This window comes from Achroia grisella, unplaced genomic scaffold, assembly GCF_030625045.1.
Source record: "Achroia grisella isolate CSIRO2021 unplaced genomic scaffold, CSIRO_AGI_Agris_v1 utg1056, whole genome shotgun sequence".
In the NCBI taxonomy this organism is placed as follows: domain Eukaryota; kingdom Metazoa; phylum Arthropoda; class Insecta; order Lepidoptera; family Pyralidae; genus Achroia; species Achroia grisella.
The window spans coordinates 1,101,737-1,120,022 of record NW_026712564.1 but is presented as its reverse complement, the minus strand read 5'-3'; the positions used below and the strand labels follow the sequence as shown (position 1 = coordinate 1,120,022).

Below are 18,286 nucleotides of genomic sequence, written 5' to 3'. Positions count from 1 at the left end.
AAAAAACTGTATTCAAATATGCATAATAATAATATAACATTCCAGTAACCTGCCAGTTCTAGTAAAGTAGTCAGCTAAACTGGAGGGTAGAGTTAAAAATAGTTAAAACAATTAACGTGCATAATTTACTAAAAATATTGTAACTCAAATAACACGTTAACTATAAAATAATATTCAGTAAAGAAGCCGGTTTAAATGTCCATATTGGAAAAGAACTGCTGATTGCTTTTAAATAAAAATTAAAAAATGTTCTTGCAGGCTAATTTGCATATCAACTCGTGTGTTAAGAATATATGCTAGCTGTGCACGCGACTTCGTCTGCGTGGAATTTAACTTTATTTTTCTAAATAAAAATAAATTCTAAAATAAAAGTAGCCTAAGTTACTCCTTATTACATCAGCTACCTGCCAAAAAAAGTCCCGTAAAATCGGTCCAGCCATTTCAGAGATTAGTCGGAACAAACGGGCAGACAAAAATTAAAAAAAAATCTTTTTTCGTGTATACGGTACATACACCAAAATAACATTTTTTACAATTTATATTCATATGCACGTAGTAAAAAACGGTTATTTCAGTATCACAAACAGACACTTCAATTTTATTTATATGTCTTATATTATTTGTTTTATTTAATACGTATACGAACGTAATAAAACCTTAAATGGATCTCTCTACAACATTTTAAAAGATCTTGGCCTGTCTAGAAATGCAGTAGTATCTATACGAGAGCATGTAACTAAAGCAGCACTGGCAGGCTCCTACCAGATTTGGCTGGGCAGGGAAAAAAACAAGAGAGGTGAAGATGAGTGTTGACGTAGGTCGGCAAGGGGCCCCTTAAACCTACACCTGGGTGACAAGACCAGGGAACTGCTCGGAGTTTCCCTCTGACATACGATGAACTCGGCACCCGCACGTTGAATCCATTGCTAAGAAGTTCCTCTCAGATAAATATATATCTATTATATATTTACTAGCTAGTAGCTACGGGTGTACATGTATTATATATAAACCTTTCTCTTGAATCACTCTATCTATTAAAAAAAACCGCATCAAAATCCGTTGCGTAGTTTTAAAGATTTAAGCATACATAGGGACGGACAGACAGCGACAACGACGTTGTTTTATACTATGTAATGATTCACCAATTAAAAATCACATAGCATATGATATTGCCCGCAAGGTAGAATAGAATAGAAAATCATTTATTCAAATAAACTTAATTTAAACACTTTTTAATAGTCATAATAATGGACATAGAAACAGATCAAGGTGAATTATTCCTGCCGTCCCAAAACATCTAAGATTTCTTGACCATTCTAGAAGTTTTCGACCGGGAATAAATAAAAGGTACAGACAAAATAAATATATGTGCCGTAAAGGTGAATAGACAACCCAACTCTTCAACGTACCACCATCGTCTTTATACATGAAAAGTTGGGATTTCACACATTTCCACTTAAAAATGTATATATATATTTACACAACTATTATTACAGGTCTAAGCCCATTACAATAGCGTATCTAATACTATATTATACAGTATCATGTAACATATAACATACAATGTTGTTTTTGTGAATTCACACAAACTACACACAAACAAATCGGTGTAAAATTTTGCAACAAATTTATTTAAAAGAGCAACACGCAAGTATCTCACTCGTTCTTCTTGCGATGAGACTAGTAGGTTAAAATAAAGTGCTTTACTATATTTCTAACACTCCAATCGAAACAGAGCTTACCAAGACGGCAGTCATTGGTTTAGCGATTTAGCATAGCATACGTCCCATGGTAGCGGGTTCGATTCCTCGCACGGTCCAAACGTTTTTACTCATCTGTATGATTATTTATATAGGTCTGGGTGTTTTCTATATTACTAGCTGTGCCCTCGGTTAAATTTCAATAAAAAAATATAGCCTGTGTTATTCTAATGCGAGAAGGTAAGCTATATTACTGTAAAGTTTCATCAAAATTTGTTCAGTAGTTTGCGTGAAAGAGTAACAAACATCCATACTTACAAACTTTCGCATTTATAATATTAATAAGATGTATGTATTTACAAAAAAAAAAGTATTTCTCAGTTGCCTAGTACCCATAATGCAAGATCTGCTTAGCTTGGGACTAGGTGGCGCTGTATCCATTGTCCAGGATATTTATATAAAAAAAATATGCTGCTTTGCGGCTGGCTGAAATGGGTACCCAGGCGACTTTGTATAAAGTCTACCACACATAATATAAACAAACTACGCACAATACACGGTAATGAATCTCAATAGTAACGAGTGTAATAAATTTTCCTTCCTCATACACTAACGAGTAGTATAAAAAAAATTCCGACGTGTTTATAAATATATCTTGTTTACTAAACACATAAGTTGATGACTTTGACTCTGGAAAAACGCCTAAATCTGACGGGACACGTAATTTGTGGCTCTTTTTATATGAAAACCAGCAAATTGCGAATCTCTCGCTGAGAATTCAGTACGGATAGAACATAATAGAAATAAATTTAATTAAGCACTTTTGGAATCATATATTTTTTTAATCTACCACTCATTCGGAACGCAGACTCATTGCAAGAAGAAAGAGCAAGAAATATCCGTGTTGCTGTTCTTATTTAAAAGAACAACGCGCAAGTTTCTTCTGTTTCTTATGCTGTTCAGAATTAAATTTTTATGAATTTTGTGTGAATCTTTTTATTTAAACTTATTAAACACAATACAGATGCGAGCAGCGCAGGACCGATCGTCGTGGAGATCTTTGAGGGAGGCCTATGTCCAGCAGTGGACGTCTTCCGGGCTGCGATGATGATGATGATGAATACAAATAAATAAAATTAAAGTGTCTGTTTGTAATATCAAATTAACTGTTGATTATCACAAACTGATTTTACCTAAATGTCTTTGGCTACTTGTTATGGCAATTGCTGTTTTAAATAAAATATTTATATAAAAAAAAATTTAAATGTCATAAAACAGTATTAAATAAAATTGAGAATTCGATAATAATGTTTTTATAGAAAAACACACACTGACAATATTATCTGATTACATTAATAATGACTTGCGACTCATTCTTCTTGTTATGAATTATTTATATAAAAAAAAACAGCTATTAAAAAGAGCAACACACAAGTTTCTTGCTCATTCTTCTTGTGATGAATCTGCATTCCGAATGAGTGGTAGAATCAAAATATGACTATTCAAAAGTGCTTGTAATGAGTTTATTTGAATAAAGATTATTTCTATTTCTATTTCTATATACGAATGTATATACGGTACTTGTAACAATGTTATCTTTTTTTCTTGCTGAAATCTGAAACGATTAGACAGATTTTGACGGGACTTCCACTTGCAGTTAGCTAATGTTATAAGGAATAAATTAGGTTACTTGTATTTTAGAAAATAATGTTTTAATAAAAAAAAAAGTTAAATTCCGAGTGGACGAAGTCGCGGGTAATTTCTAGCTAGTGCCAAATATTTGTAATCGGCAAATGTGGGCTGATCTAATATTAATGAGTCGTGTCCACAGCACCGCATTCCAGCTACGTTTGGCACATCCCTGTTTCCGGTCGGCTCGTGAATTTGCTACAAAAGTTGCGTGGGCAACCTTCGTACAATGAACTGGAGACCGAAGACACACTGTCTGCTGACATCAGGGTTGCCAACGTTGAAATACTTGACCTCGTTCGAAGAAATAAAAAATATGATAGAATCTCCCAATTTGGGTCTCTACCCTTACTCTACTCTACACTACCTCTACATTAGGAGGCAATGGGATTTTTTTTAATAGGGACTAGTACCTCAGAGCTAGTAATGTACCACGCCAGGTCTTTCTCTACGCAGTTCCCCCTAGAAACTATTGTAATTGCGTGGGCAACCTTCGTACAATGAACTGGAGCCCGAAGACACACTGTCTGCTGACATCAGGGTTGCCAACGTCAAAATACTTGGCCTCGTTGGAAGAAATAAAAAAATTTATGATAGAATCTCCCAATTTGGGTAGAGAGTAGAGACCCTTACTCTCCTCTACACTACCTCTACATTAGGAGGCAAGAGGATTGTTATTAATAGGAACTAGTATCTCAGAGCTAGTAATGTACCATGTCAGGTCTATGCTGCTATACATATAAATAAAATTGGAGTGTCTGTTTGTAATTGTATTGAAATAAACGTTTATTACAACACGCATATACGGTACATACACCAAAATAACATTTTTTACCGTTTTTGTCTGTCTGTCTGTTTGTTCCGACTAATCTCAGAAAGGGCTGGACCGATTTTGACAGGACTTTTTTTGGCAAGTAGCTGATATAATAAGGAGTAACTTAGAGTAACTTTTATTTTAGAAAAATAAAGTTAAATTCCACGCGGACGAAGTCACGGGAACAGCTAGTCATTCATAAAAATACCTCATATATACTATTTACTTCTACCATACTCCTATCCTACTACTATTTTGATCGATTTTAGTTCATAAACAAATTTGTACTCATATATACTATTTATTCCTATCATACTACTATTTTGATCGATTTTATGTCATAATAAAATTTGTATAAGGGTGAAAATGTCAAAATCTTGTATTTGAACGAGGGTCCTCGTACGGTCGGCATCCCTGGCTGACACCGATTTCGTTGTCTGTGTACGAGTGCGTGTGCAGACCTAACAACCGCAAGTAAATAGTATTCCGCGTATATAAACATGTATCTGCTGTCCAGAATACTAACCCAAATTAGATATACATTTCATTCATGTATAATAATCCCTTAAATATATGAAACACTATTACATATAGTATAGTACATAGTATAAAACAAAGTCGCAGTCGCTGTCTGTTCGTCTCTATGTATGCTTAAATCTTTACAACTACGCAACGGATTTTGAAGCGGTTTTTTTTAATAGATAGAGTGATTCAAAAGGAAGGTTTAAGTTATATATGATACATTTTTAGGCGGTTTTTTTAAATATATAGAGTGATTCAAGAGGAAGGTTTATATATATAATACATGTACACCCGTGCGAAGTTGGGGCAAGTAGCTAGGAAATAAGATTTAAATAAAACCAAATACTAACATTTATCAATCGGTCTCGGCTCAACAATCGGTCCTTTTTTTCCTTAATTCATACTTAGTTATACCTTTGTCTCTATATCTAATTAAACTGAACCCATCTAAATTCCTCGAAACAACTCTGACGTCCAAAAAAGGGCACGAACAAAATCAAAGGTATCGTGAATAATAACAGGGTTATATTGTGGTCATCAGATTATCCTTACTAATATTATAAAGAAAGTAACTCTGTCTGTCTGTTTCGCTTTCACGCCAAAACTACGGAATCGATTTATATTAAATTTGGTACACAGATAGTCTGAGAAAGGACATAAGAGTAATCTATGTCCTTATTTTAATGCGAAGAAATGGTTATAAGTGATTGAAAGGGGAGTTGAAAACTTGTGTGGAAGGATCGTCATTTTTAAAGCTAGAAACTTGAAACTTATGTTTTAGACTGTTGATTAAACATAAATAAATAAATCGTTCAAAGTTTATAAATAAAATAGGGGAAAGAAATTTATATAGAAATCCGTTTTTTTTTTTGAAGCTGGAACTATGAAATTAATGTATTTGGATTTTTTGTGTCAGTATTATCATCATCATCATCATCAGCCCACTGCAGCCCACTGCTGGAGGCCTCTCCCATGCACGCCGCTGGGCACGATCTTCAGCCATGTGTTTGGTATATTTTTTCTTTATTTGGTCAAGATCACACGCGAAGTCGCGGGCACAGCTACTGTTTATATGCGGGAAAGAGACAATAAAAGCCAGGGCTATATTGTGGTCATTGGGGGGGAAAGAGAAGGCGATTACTGAAAGCGAGACAGGTCAGCCAAGACCGACGACCCAGAACTGCGAACGTTCACTTTACACACAACTTGAAATATCACACCTCACCTATGTATCGTATATCGACACAGTTGCACACACTGATCCTTTCTAATCTATACAATTAAAAAAACAGTAAAAGAATTTTTAACAGACGTACTATAGGAGCTAACTGACACTACAACAGATCTAAATTTTAAATTTTATTATTGGAATGAGTCACACAAATTGCCATACTCTTTAAACAGAGTCCATGTGTATTGTTAATTTATCTTATGTAAATTTATGTATACGCATGTGCAAATATAAATAAATAAATAAATAAAATTAAGTGTCTGCTTGTATATCACATTAACAGATTTTCACTAAACACGTATGAAAGCATAATAATAATAATAATCTTCACCATTCATCATTTATACTGTCATTGTTTGGTCATTTTTACGGCAGTTTTAAGTCTATTACCCCATCAAAGGGAGATATATAAAATAATAATAATAATAAAAACCCAGCAAAAAGCTGAGAAAACAAAATATACAAATAACTAGCTGTCCCGGCAAATGTTGTTTTGCCATATAAATTAATAACGCTATAAAAAAATAGGGGTTGATGATAGAAGGGTGAAAATTTAGGATTTTGTATGTTGTATCATAAGAAAATAGAAACTAAAAATTTTGTCTATAGAAAAAATTTAGGGGTGGACTACCCCTAACATTTAGGGGGATGAAAAATAGATGTTGGCTGATTCTCAGACCTACTCAATACGCTCACAAAATTTCATGAGAATCGGACAAGCCGTTTCGGAGGAGTATGGGAACGAAAACTACAAAAGGCTGTTATCTTAGATACATGTACAATAGTCCGTCGCTTCCTAAATGCCACAGAGTAAACCATCCAGCAAAATAAAGTAACGAGAGAGTTGGCATGTCCCATCCTCGGTACTAAGCACCAGCTTAAACTGTGAAAAACAGATAATAATAGCCATACATAATATCCAAAGTACCGTCAATGAAAAACTAACAAAGTATACTGATCCAGCAATAGAATTAAAAAAACAATGGAAAGCACACCTCCACCCACCGTCCATACAGTAGGTACCCATAGTTCTGCCATCCACAGGAATTATAACAAGAAGTCTTATCAAACACGTAGACACGTTGCAAATCCCCTCTTCTACAATAGACCTATTACAAAAAGCCGTCATTCTCAACACATGCCGTATTGTAAGTATATTTCTTTCTTCATCACTTTTATCATCATCATATAAGTCATTCACTCTATTTTTTCTCTATTTTTCATAACCTATACAACACTGACTCTTGCGTCCACGTGAATTTGTGTAAAATTTCTAAAATACCAGTAGTCTACATTACACTTTCTAATTAACTATCTGTGAGAGAAAGTCCCGTCAAAATCAATTCAGCCATTTCGTAGATTAGCTAGAATAGAAAAGACAAAAATTTTATGAATTATTTTTTCAATGAAGTACCGTATATACTTTCATACGCATTTAGTCTAAAGCTGTTAATTTTAAATTACACACAGACTTCAGTTTTATTTATTTGTATAGCTGATCGTCAAACTAGGGCAGCAGCATCGACAGGATATTCACTTGAGTCACCAACTATGAATGTGCCTTATGTGCCTTAGGCCTTAATGGTAACAATGGTATTCGTCATAAAACTGGACTTATAAGCAAACAGTTCTGATGAAAGTTATGTTTGTATGTCGACCCTATAGTATAGTACCCATCAATATTTATATGTAAACGATTCCTCAATATTCGTTCTATTTCTGAAGGCCTCGGTAGTATAGCGGTTTAGCTCAACTCTGATGGTCGCGGGTTCGATTCCTCGCATGGCCCAAACATTTGTATTTGTGAGTATGATTGTTTGTATCGGTCTGGGTATTTTCTATGTATAATCTGTATGTATTTACGAAAAAAAATCTATTTATTTGTATCAGTTATCTAGTACCCATAATACAAGCTTTAGCTAGCTTAACTAAGTACAATTCACACAGCACCATCTGTGGGACCAGATGGTGCTGTGTGAATTGTACTGAGATTATTATTATTATCTCTATTCAGACACATTGCTTCTCCCCCCGCTCAAGCGGGATAGCAATATAGTACTCCAGTTTTGCAGATTTTGCCAAGCTGAAGGTAGCCCACTCATATAAACGAAATATCTCCTTTAAAAAGTATAATCTCTATTCTTAGAAGACAAGAATCATCGCTCCTAAGAATATCCTTCAATTCTTGTCCCTGATCGATCTAGAACACTATAGACCTATGCAGGTCGCAGTGCTACAGGTTTTAGCATCTGACAATAGCCCAAAACCCTTAATAAATAAAATGTCCTAGAGGCAGAGCCTGATTTCGTAAAACATTTTCTCTCAGCCGAAAACTTCTAAAATGGTTAAGATGGTTGTATTTTGAAGTCTAGTGAAAGTTAGCTGCGATTCCGAGGGTTGGTTGAGGAACAGGAATCTCATAAAAAATATATTTTTGTTTAAAATATACCTTAAGCACTATAAATTTAAAGTTAATATTAGTTCTTATTTAGGAAATACTAGCTACTCATACCACTTTATCTGCATCACATTTACTTGATATTATCATCATATTTCGCTTAATTTACATATTATATTATTAAATAATAGCCTATGTGTTATTCTGATGAATAAGCTATACTAATGTAAAATTTCATCAAAATCCGTTAAGTAGTTTTTGCGTGAAAGAGTAACAAAGATCCATCCGAACCCTTCTGTGGTGTGCCTCGTTGCCTAAAACTGGGACATTTCAAATTAATATCTAAACGAGAAGCACTGTTTCACTGGCAAGAAATGCCAGGATTGATACATTCAAAAGGCATAATATCGGGCTACTCGAACAAATACTCCAATAGACTACTGCTATTGAGTAAAAACAACATATGCATGATGACTAGGGCCCTCACAGGACACTGCAAATTAAACAAGCATATGGCTAAACTAGGCCTATGCACGACAAAAATCTGCAGATTCTGCCAAACTGAAGAGGAAACAGAAAGCCACTACACATCCTATGTATATATATCTTATATATAAAATTCTCGTGTCACAGTTTTCGTTCCCATACTCCTCTGAAACGACTTGACGGATTCTCAAGAAATTTTGTGAGCGTATTGAGTAGGTCTGAGAATCGGGCAACATCTATTTTTCATCCCCCTAAATGTTAGGGGTAGTCCACCCCTAAATTTTTTATTTTATATAAACGCGAAAGCAAGATATTTTTACAAGTTCTCTTCTGGTAAATAAATGCACTTATACCAGACGTATACTAGTACATATTTTGTACCTATGATGACCAGTTCCATATGACCTTGGTCAATGTTCAAAACGTTTTGGTTGCCTGAGTATTGTAATTGGGTTGAACAAAGTCTTTAATTAAGACTAGCTGCCGATCAACAAAAACCGAAGACAATGCACCGTACCAGCCAGTTCTCACGTTAAAACTGGCAAAAAAGCTGAGGATTTCTTACACAACATAATATGTCAGGACAATGCACTCAGCGCCATCTAGTACTAAGCTAAGCAGAGCATGCGTTACGGATATTGGACACGTGGTATAAATAGAATAGAATTAAATTTATTACATCACAACACAACATTAAAGATGGGGGGGTGTTAATAATGTGTACTCATAACCCAGGTTATCAGGTTGACCTCCACGTGGTTGCCCCTGGAAACCATCGTGATAAATTCCTGGTGAATTTGTCACGATGTGCTAACTGACCTGACCTCATGTTCATCTTATCATCCCCCACTGGTGCCCCGCCAGCGTAAACCGTTAGCGCAGGAGGGTGCTCCATTCCATTATCATTGATAAAAAAAATTACTAAAGATGGTCACAGCAACATATAAATTGTAATAAAAAAATATTATATTACATTTTATTAATTAATACATAATACACATAGAATACACCCAGACCGATACAGGCAATCATATTCATGAATACAAATGTTTTTACCGTGCAATCGAACCCGTGACCGTAGGAAGTAAAGCAGTGTGGTAAACCGCTAGACCATTGAGGCCGTTACATCTATACATATACATAGAATAATAAAGCTAGGTAGACAGGCAAAATATCTAGAACGAGTTGCGAGCTATAAAAGCTATTTCGATTCGTTTGACGCCAACGCAAATATACGTGACAAATACAACAAACCGGCACAGTGTACTGTAAATGTCTTCAAATCACTCTGCACAAACAATTTTTTTTTATAGTACTATCCCTGAACAATGAACACTAGCACCATCTAATCCCAAGCTAAGCTGTAGCATCTCTCTCATCTCATCATCTATTAAAAAAACCGCCGCGTAGTTTTAAAGATTTACGCATTTATAGAGACAGACAGATAGCGACAGCGACTTTGTTTTATACTATGTAATGATTGTTGAATTCTGCCAACTCGAGTTTGAAGAATTCAACTGGTAAATGAATGAATCAAGTGAAAGAGCGAGAGCATGATTCTGTCATCGAACCGACAATGACATGAAATTTTCCGATCATTTCACATCATACAATTTTGACTCGTCACAAATATTTCAATATTGATTTGAGTTTGTTATCATTTTATTTTCGCATATTCGTCCAATTTTATGTTATCATTAAAATGATTATGCGTTCTATAAGTCCTTCCGCGGCTTTAAAGTGCGCCCAAAAACATTACAATTGTTAAAAAATAAAAATAAAAATATTCCAGGTAACTCGAGTCAACTCGAGTTAACTCGAGTTACCTGAATTTCACCTCGATTTAACTCGAGTCATGTTTATTACGAGTTAGCACATCTCTAAAATAGCTATAATATTGATTTCGAAACAAATTATTCAATTAGCGTTGAATCATTTACCTGCTCAATGTACACGAACCAGTTTGTGATATAAATTCCTGGTTTTATGCGTACCTTTGTATGCAGCTTGCCCAATGAATGAGTCAAAGCTTAAGGCTTCGATTTCCTGAGGTCAATAACTTTTCGCGAGCCCACTTCTCAACCACCAATCGCAAATTGAAAGCAAATATCGCTTTACGTAAATCGCCATGAATGGACGTGAATTTAATAAACATGTTATAATATTTTACAAAATAATAGCTGACCCGGCAACGTTATTTTGCCACTCTTTAACTTTTTTAATGGAGAAGAATGGTGCATCCTTTTGCGTTAACGGTATAACGCTGCTATACGCTGCCATCATGACAAATTTACTAGGTTATTCCCTAAGTTACTCCTTATTAACAGACGCCTATAAAAGTCCCGTCAAAATCGGTCTAGCCATTTCAGAGATTAGCCGGAACAAACAAACAGACAGACAGTAAAAAAATAGTAAAAAATGTAATTTTGGTGTATGTACCGTATTTATATTTATATGCATGTAGTAAAAAACGATTATTTCAATATTACAAACAGACACTCCAATTTTATTTATATGTATAGATATAAGAAATGGTCTACCGCAAAATAACACATAATTCGATAAAGTATATACTATATACAATCTATCATACTTATAAATAAAAATGTAAGGAATCAAACCTATCTACTATAGAAACTTAAGCAGGGTGCTAAACTGCTGAACAATCGACACAGATATATAAGAGCAAATTATTGAATAATTCTATTATATAATATTCATATATTATATAATAGAATTTGTAAAAGGGATTTGAATATTATTATATAATATTGAAATCCCTTTACAAAAAAATAAAATCTAAATATATAAACATAAATCTAAAATCCAGTATTTGAATATCGTTATCGAATATTTGCAACCCTATTCCGCATATATAGGATGGCACAACAGCTTCGACAGCTAGACGGAAACTCGCGCCAATATACATAAGCAGATCAGATTCTACCCTTCAATTGAACCACCCTCCATCTGTACCTATTATTACTGTACTATACTCATTTCTATGTTAGGTCATTGCACTGTTGTATGTGCAGATACTGTAATATATTATATTACATGTATACAAAGAAACATATTATATGTTTGTTTGTATATATGTTATGTTATGTAAATTGAACTCTATTTTCTGCAATCAGCCTCTCCTCTGGGCTACTTTGCATGTAAAAATTATATAAATGTACTAGCTACATGCCCCGGTTTTGCTCAATGTCATGTACACTTGTGCAAAATTAAATAATAGCATTATATATTATATGTAGTATTATAATATATAAACATTCCTCTTGAATCACTCTATCTGTTAAAAAAAATAGCTCCAAAATCCATTGCATAGTTTTAAAGATTTAAGCATACATAGGAACAGACAGACAGTGACACTAACTTTGTTTTATACTATGTAATGATGTGAACACACTGATGTGTTAATATAGGTCCGTCTCCGATCCTTGACGACCTCTGTGGTCTGCAGTTTAGCACACCGCTTTACGCCCAATGGTTGTGGGTTTGATTCCTCGCATGGCACATACATTTGTATTTGTGAATATGATTGTTTGTATCTGTTGAGGTGTTTACTATGTATTATATGTATATATTTACAAAAAAATATATCTATGTATGTGTTATCTAATACCCATAACACAAGCTTTAGCTAGCTTAACTTGGGACAAGATGGCTCTGTATTAAATTGTAGTGAGATTATTATTATTGTCTCTACCCTTCGCTAAGCAGGATAGCAATAAACCGTATATTACCATAGATTATTATTATTATAGATACCAAATGCTAAAAAGGATTGTTAGTAATGTGAACTAATATCCCCATTGCTAGCAATATACCAATATATTGTTGCATACCATTGTTTTTTACTATGTAATGAAGTAACAGCTTTATATAATAAATAATCAAAATTTTTCACACAGATAAAATATGTAAAAAATACATTTGAATTAAGAACCCCTATTTTTTTAAATAAATTGACAATTAATAGTTATTGCAATGTTCCAAATATGAAATGACAATTATCAATATTCCAAGTTCTAAATATCAGTGTTCAAAACTATCCAAAAAAACTTCTGTTATAAATACCCTAAAGGCTGTAAAGCTTACACAAGTTTCTTTTAGTAGTATAAAATATATCATATTCCTATAGCAATGTATTCTATTTGGATATATATGGTTTCTAAAAGCCCTATTTACAAACAGCATTAAAATAAATAATTATTGTCAAACTTCAGAATAAGCCCTTATATTGATATTACACACATGGCTGTGTAGTTTATGTCTTAACCTTTCCTCTAAACGCTTCAAGAAGTAAATAAAAAAAATATAATTTTTGAAAAAAGAATGTGTACCTATTGACTGTTTTATTATTATTTTTATAAAAAAAAGTTTATGTATATTAACACTATATCATCAAGTTTTTAATTAAATACTTGCTATGTACATTATTTAGGGAACATATACCGATAATCATCAGATATACCTGAACAAATTCGGCGTCGGCGTAACCTGAAAGCCTAAGTCGTACTACTGCGATTGACAAATACAAAGCAATTTTTAAAAACGACTAGTAAAGTCCTAATTTCCATCTCAATATATTGAAGTTATCAGGTAAATTAAATAATATTATAAAAAAATGTGAAATAATAAAAATACGTTACCTCTTTGATGACGTTTCCGTCATTTTCTGTATCACTTTTCAGTCACGCAATAGTAACACATAAACAAATGTCCATTATATTCAGATTAACAGTAAAAATTAATTAATGTGCATTCTGTTATGCATACAATGTATTCAAAACATATAATCAATAATAACAAAAGATATATAAAGAAAAATAAATTGCACCAAAAGAAGCGTACACAATAGACCGCAAATAACCGACCGCCATCTGTAATTTGTTATAAAGAATGACAGTATGACACTGACAGTGACAATAAAATGAATTGAAAACTGCTGTCAGCGTGCTATAAATTTTGCATAGACTCCTATTCACAACTACAGATTATAGAGCGAATAGAGCCAAAATTATTTTTTGCTAATGATGTGTTCATAAAATGCTAAACTTGTAGACTTATTTTAAGGTGCCTATTTTATGATATTAAAATACATTTTATAAAATAAATCATTAAAGATAAATCGTCAAATCTAATATTAAATAGATTTAGACATATTGTGATAGACATAGTAAGTGTGCACTGAATGAACCTATAGGAAATCAGTAACTACACTTTGTAAAATAGGTCAATGTGGTTGTTTTGCTACTGTTGCTATGGCAACTCGCTTCTATACAGCCATGACCAATAGATGCTTTCAAAATTTTTGTGTTTACTGTCATTTTGTCAACTTATAATGTAATCACCGGGAAACAATTTTATTATTGATTAAACTTTTCTTTTGGTGTTATTAATGTAAGGATACATCGTGCTTACGAGCTAGATCTAGAACAATGTTCAAGAACACTTTTCAATCTGGTTTTCTGTCAATTCTATACAGTATAGGCAGTAAACCTTTACAAATCTGGGACAAAAAGGTTAGAAATGGGCACATAAAAAGGATAACGGACAACGATATACAGAGTTTAGTGCTAGAAATAGTTGGGACCAATGTCAGCACTACGTACATTACGTGCCCCGCCGATCCAAAGAAAACCCTCGGTATTAAGTTACCATTTTTGGTTATGATCATAAAAAATCTTAAAAAGTACTTCACATTTGAAGTTCAGGTCAGTAATAGCAATTTGTTTATATACTACTAACTTTTGCCCGCAGCTTTGCTCGCGTTAATTTATCCCCTTAGGGGTGGAATTTATCAAAATACTTTCTTAGGGGATGCCTGCGTCATAGTAGCTTTATGCATGCAGTCTCAGCCCGATAGGTTTAAAATTGACAAAGTTACATACAAACTTTCATCCCCTATTTTATCCCCTTAGGGGTAGAATGAATCAAAATGCTTTCTTACATCATAACATCCACCTGCATGCCAAATTTCAGCCCAATCCGCCCAATGGTTTGGGCTGTGCGTTGATAGATCACTATGTCTGTCACCTTTGAGTCATATATTCATATACTATAACTGAGTTTATTAACAAACAAGCTTATGTTTTACTATATGTGTCACATTTTTTGCAGGTATTAGATGATAAAAATGTCAGACGGAGGTTTAGAGCTAGTAACTACCAATCAACAACAAGAGTAAAACCTTTCATCTGCACCATGCCTATGAGATTGGACGAGGGATGGAACCAAATTCAATTTAACTTAGCTGACTTCACCCGTCGAGCATATGGAACAAACTATGTTGAAACCCTCAGGGTTCAAATACATGCAAATTGTCGAATAAGAAGAGTTTACTTCTCTGATAGACTGTATTCAGAAGACGAGTTGCCAGCAGAGTTTAAATTGTTCCTTCCCATACAAAATAAGACTAAAGCAGCAGTTGCGACATAATAAATTCATAGTACAATTATATAAAATCTTTCTATCACTAATTTAGTTAAATACTGCTAAGCTTATTTTTATTACATGTACATTCTTTATGAACTTTAATCTACAATTTTGTTTGTGTTGTCACTAAAAAATAAAAACATTATTTAATTCTTGTTTATGATTGACACATTGAGTGTTAGGTATCTATTAAAATATTTGAGTCTGAAAATTCATTGTGAATCAAAACAGAGCTTTAAATTCAATTATATTTTAATATACCTATTCTCTAATGTATAATTCAACTATTATTTACTTATTCAAAATTTTAGGCACAACTTTATATTAGTACATTTTTGTTTATATTTCCTTTTGTGTCCTCATACAAATATTGAGATATATATCTCAAAATACCTGATATATATCAAGTATTTTTTATAGAACTACAGATGATATGAACTAGTAATATAACTGAATTATTGTCTAAAATTACAGCTTGTTTATTTATACAAGTACATAAATAATTACTGTAGAAATATGCTGTCAGATAAGGAGTAGAGGAAGAACATATTGCAAACCAGTAGGAAAATGACATTTTAATTATGATGTGTAACAAAATTAAGACAAGGTAATACAAGCAGTCAATGTCTTGAAATTTCCGTAGTAAGTAGCTTGAACGCGACCTGCAAAAGCTGAAGTTAGACATCTTATCAGCTCATTTAGCATGTGGTGGCAAAATGATGCACTAAACCACTAGAACACCTAGCTTTTGTACCTACCGGCAGTAGAGCTACACACTAATTTAGTCCTTTTCACACGAAATTTGTAAGTTGTTTACCTAGTATCTATTTTACTATTACTATAAGCACAGATAATATAATATTACATACAGATACCCCATCCCATACAAGAAAATGGTTCCTTCCTAACTCGGGCTATTCTTCGGGCTATTTTATTTCGCCGCCGTAGGCGCTAGATGTCGTATATCTGAAGCAGTTCGGATTACTAGTGGGTGATTAGTAATAAAGCATGAAAATAGATGGCAGAGAATTCGGTCTACATGACATCTGTTTTGCAAAGATACGTACATAATAGATATATAACTGTACCGAACTCCTGATTGGGTACAATCGAAAATTCAATGTAGGTATAGTATTGTTCGCTGACAGTCTACAGACACGGCTAATGTACCTATGTATCTATGTACTATGTTACAGTTACTTTTTTACATGCCTACTTTTTTTCTCCCGACGAAGATATGTCGTAATACTAAAAAATATCGGTTAAGGAGCAATAGCTCCTTAACGAATAGCCCGATTTTAATACGGAATTTTTTATTTAAATTGTTATGTGATAGTGATAGATTTTAGCTATAATCAATTGATGTGCATATGGGTACCTCATATAATTTTCAGTGTATAATTATTTCTCAATATGTAGTTAATTATGGTAAACTGGCAATTTGTAAAACTGAAAATAATATCTGCAAACCATCAATCTGTTATATGTAGGTTCTTTCAGGGATACTACATCGGTGCTAATGACATGTAGGTACTTATTTTGATGTTATACCTATTTGTAGAACCTTCGATATCTACAAACTACGCCTTTACTGCTAGTTTTTTGGTATTTATGTAAGTTGTTATTTAGTTGAAATTAAGCTGCGAAATTACAGGATATTTGGATATAACATCTATGTTCTCCGGAATGATAACGTATGCGGGATATAGCAGGCACGACATGATGACGTAATGCTGTTTAATAATATATGTGTATGTATGTACGTCGGATAGCGTCGTGGTTGGATGGATCGTCAGCTTATTTACCATTTCAGTTAATAATAGTAGGTAGTAACTTTTGACAATATGGATGAAGGAGGGTAACGGTGATGATGATGAGATCAATAATGACTGTTGACGATAGTGACGGTGGTATTTATTTATGACCACTATAAAATTCATCATTGGCAGTATTCTCAACATTATCATCATTGTTCATCATGATGATTGAGATCAAATTAATTAATATTAGGTAGGTACTAAGTCCTTATATGACTTAAATACAAGGTTCTGGGATGCTGTGATATACTACAGTCTCTAGATTGTTTCTTATTAGTATTCCACGACCAAAGTCTATAGACAGAGAAATATAGATTTACACAAAGTTTCTTGATGTAAATGGGAATTATTATACACATTGCATTAAAAAATATATATGATTACCATCTAATACAAAATCATTATGTAGTAAATAATTCCTGACATTTTAAATCGAATGAGGTGAAACTAACATTGCATGAACACAACACTTGAAGATCATAACATTTTTATTTCAGGTAATAAAACACTTTTAAATAATTTATTAATCACAGAATAAACAATTGTTAATAATTTACAATAATATTTCTTTCACTGCTTGTCTGTTATACCACTAAAACTTCAAACACTTCTGTTATTTTTATATTATATTCCAAATAAATCAATATCAAGACATAATATTTCATCAAAATCATTTCATAATTAATTCCTGGTACACAAAATATTCCTGGATTTGTTGATGAAGCAATATAATAATAATCATGAGCTTAAATCATAAACTTATTTGCAGTCGGTTACACATAATATAATTACTTGGAATTTCTTCTCATCACTAGTCCATTGCTTTCTTACTTATTTAATTATATTATTAATTGCATTGTGATTAATAATTTACAGAATTTTCTTCTGCTATTTTCTCTTATTTTTACTTGCATTATTATTTTATACAGTAAAATATTCATATATATATATATTTCTTATTCTTTTGAACTCCTGTTCTTTACAGTAAAAATGTTATTTATCTTCATCTGAATGACTAGGAGATTTAGAATATCATCTCTTATTTGTTTAAACTTTGTTCAGTATTAAGTTGTTGATGACAGGAAAATCTGAAAACAATATCATATACCATGTTACATTTTCATGAACTTACATGAAAGTAACTAAACTTAAAATCTTATTAGCACAATAAACATATTATTC

At 33.0% G+C, this 18,286-nt stretch overlaps 1 protein-coding gene across 1 annotated transcript; it reads left to right on the top strand.

Annotated features, from left to right (window-relative positions):
* Positions 1 to 14,124: 14,124 nt before the first annotated feature.
* LOC131844783 (cilia- and flagella-associated protein 20) lies at positions 14,125 to 15,422 on the top strand. Its single transcript, XM_059193784.1, has 2 exons — positions 14,125 to 14,566; positions 14,973 to 15,422. The coding sequence occupies exons 1-2, from the start codon at positions 14,291 to 14,293 to the stop codon at positions 15,288 to 15,290; spliced, it is 594 nt and encodes a 197-aa protein (XP_059049767.1). The 5' UTR covers positions 14,125 to 14,290; the 3' UTR covers positions 15,291 to 15,422.
* Positions 15,423 to 18,286: the final 2,864 nt, after the last annotated feature.